This window comes from Penaeus japonicus, unplaced genomic scaffold (assembly GCF_977035675.1).
Source record: "Penaeus japonicus unplaced genomic scaffold, GWHDUDI00000001_assembly GWHDUDI00000009, whole genome shotgun sequence".
NCBI lineage: Eukaryota > Metazoa > Arthropoda > Malacostraca > Decapoda > Penaeidae > Penaeus > Penaeus japonicus.
In genome coordinates, this window is record NW_028234411.1 from 8,904,546 (window position 1) to 8,907,045 (window position 2,500).

A 2,500-nucleotide genomic window follows, 5' to 3' on the forward strand; every position below is an offset into this window, starting at 1 on the left:
GTCAAAATTTAACTTTTACATTCTGAGCAAGGGATTATTCTCATTAAAGTGCCATGCATATTGACACTAAATAGCACTGCCTATTTGCTTTATTCCAGTTACAGAACTGGTATAAACAGCTTGGTTTCATGTATTTTTTTTTAATGATTTCCCCAATTCTTTACATACAATCACCAAATTTTTCGATAATAGTCACAAGGCAGAGACAGCTATGTCACCTCTTGTTCCTTGATGCACCTCTCTCTCCAGTAACAGAGGCTCATATTGATACGATGTTTTTAAGAAATCAAACAGTTCTTCAAGGAAAAAAATACTGACACATTCCAAATTGTTGCCATGCAGGAGATGTGTAACATTTTTTGGTTGCTTCCAGTGAAATGAAAATCTTATTTGTCTTTTTTGATTAGGTAATATCTCTACAGTATCCCTTTTTTTTTCTTCAAAATATTCACCATGTTGAGTCTTACCATGACAACAGTTTTGAATATTAACAGCCTCAATTCTGTTACTGCACTGATCATTTTTTCTTCTACAGCACCAGCACCAGCCTTTAGGTTTTATGTTATTAGTTGTTTCTTTGTAAATCCTTAATTTTTTGATGCACCGTTATTGTGTTCTGTGTAAGAATACAATTTTTAGTTTGTTGCAAGTCTTTCTATGTCATAGGAATCCTCTTTTCAGATACTGCACAGCACTGCACAATGTTCCTCGCACTATTTTAGGTTGTTTAGATGTTATTGCACTGTTTATGTCCTGATGTGTGTATATATATTTTCATGTCCTCAGTTGTGACTAGTAGATTAGGTCTGGACTGAGCATTGTACAATTTTATTTTATTTTTTATGAATAGATGAATATTTGATTTTAAGTTGTCTCAGAAAATGCTTTCTGTGCATCAGCATTGCACAGTCAGATTAGAATGCAAGCATTTTTGATGTGGGTACATGCACACTTTATGATGTTTTAAGTTATAAAAACTTTTTATGGGGGACAACCATAGATTTAAACCTCAAGACAAGCTAAAATGCCCCACTGACCCCCAGACATCCTCCAACTCAATTACTCCAACCATGTTGGGAAGTTACACATTAACAGAATTATTTTTCTAAAACTTCTTCAACCTTGCAGGTGTCATTTGAGCAGGAGAATAGCATGGGTTCAGAAGGTGTGCGACCCCATATCATCATCATGCTGACTGATGGACACCCTACTGTGGGCATCACGCATTCCGAATCAATATTGAAGAATGTGAGGGAAAAGAACAAGGAAGGAGCATCCATATTTTGCCTAGGCTTTGGCAGGGGAGCTGATATGGAATTGTTAGAAAGAATAGCACATCAAGTAAGTACTTTCTGGAATGTGTGTTATTTGTGGAGACTTACCCAAATGTAAAATTTGATTTGCACAGCACAGTTATATTTCTTTATTACTAGCATGTTTCCTTAAATGGAATTCCTTGATCCTATTGTTACTAGTGGCAGTAATTCCACACGTATAAATGTTAACATTTTCATAAGAACTCTTTTGGTTTTCTGTTTCACAGCTATTCCCCATACATTTGAAAAAGGAGAACTAATAATGAAATTAATGGTTGCTTGTTAGGGTTTTATTCATTTAGAAAATTTAAGGGATGAGTCCAATTTAGGATTCAACATTATGTGAGAACATATTTCTTTGAACAATCTTCTTTAAAAAGAAAATTAGCTTTACTTTAGTTAGTACAGAATCTTTGAAAAGGATTATTCAAGATTCTCCAAGGCTTATTATATATATACATATATATGTATATGTATATATATGTATATATATATATATATATATATATATATATATATATATATATATATTTGCATATATATATATATATATATATATATATATATATATATATATATATATATATATATATATATATATATATATATATATATATATATATATGTATATATGTATATATATATATACATATATATTTATTTATTTATTTGCTGCCTTTTAGTGAATATTCACAAAAGACATGCTTTAGGTTTCAGTAATTATTTTTTTACATTTTTGTTTTTGCAATAAACTTTTGAGTAAGTATAGTTTTCATCTTTCATATCTGCTCATTCGTACATACATATCTACATGCAAGAAGCAGTAAATACCCAATAATATCATTTCTATAAGTCCTGAATTAGCAGTTTAAATCCAAGGGTCCTTTTTATCTTTTTTATTTTATATACAGAAAAATTAAAAACCTAATTGATGATTCATAACATATCATCATCCCGTCGTTAGCTAAAAAAGCAGAAATTACAGATGATCTTTCCCTCCATCCAGAACCAAGGCACTGTTCGCAAAATCTACGAGGATGTGGATGCTGCCGAACAGCTAAAGGGATTCTACCAGGAACTGTCAACACCCCTTCTCTTGGATGTGCAATTCAGCTACTCTGACGATGCCGTTCAGATGAATAGTCTTAGTAGCACTCACTTCTACAACTACTTCCAAGTATGAT

General features: G+C 31.8%; 1 protein-coding gene across 1 annotated transcript in view; it reads left to right on the top strand.

Annotated features, from left to right (window-relative positions):
• The window catches only part of LOC122248298 (inter-alpha-trypsin inhibitor heavy chain H4-like), a 342,046-nt gene that overhangs the window by 334,894 nt on the left and 4,652 nt on the right, over nt 1-2,500 (top strand). The window contains exons 10-11 of the mRNA XM_086540192.1: nt 1,129-1,341; nt 2,323-2,493. Of these exons, the coding sequence (XP_086396318.1) occupies nt 1,129-1,341; nt 2,323-2,493 (384 nt within the window). The remainder of the gene's footprint in view (nt 1-1,128; nt 1,342-2,322; nt 2,494-2,500) is intronic.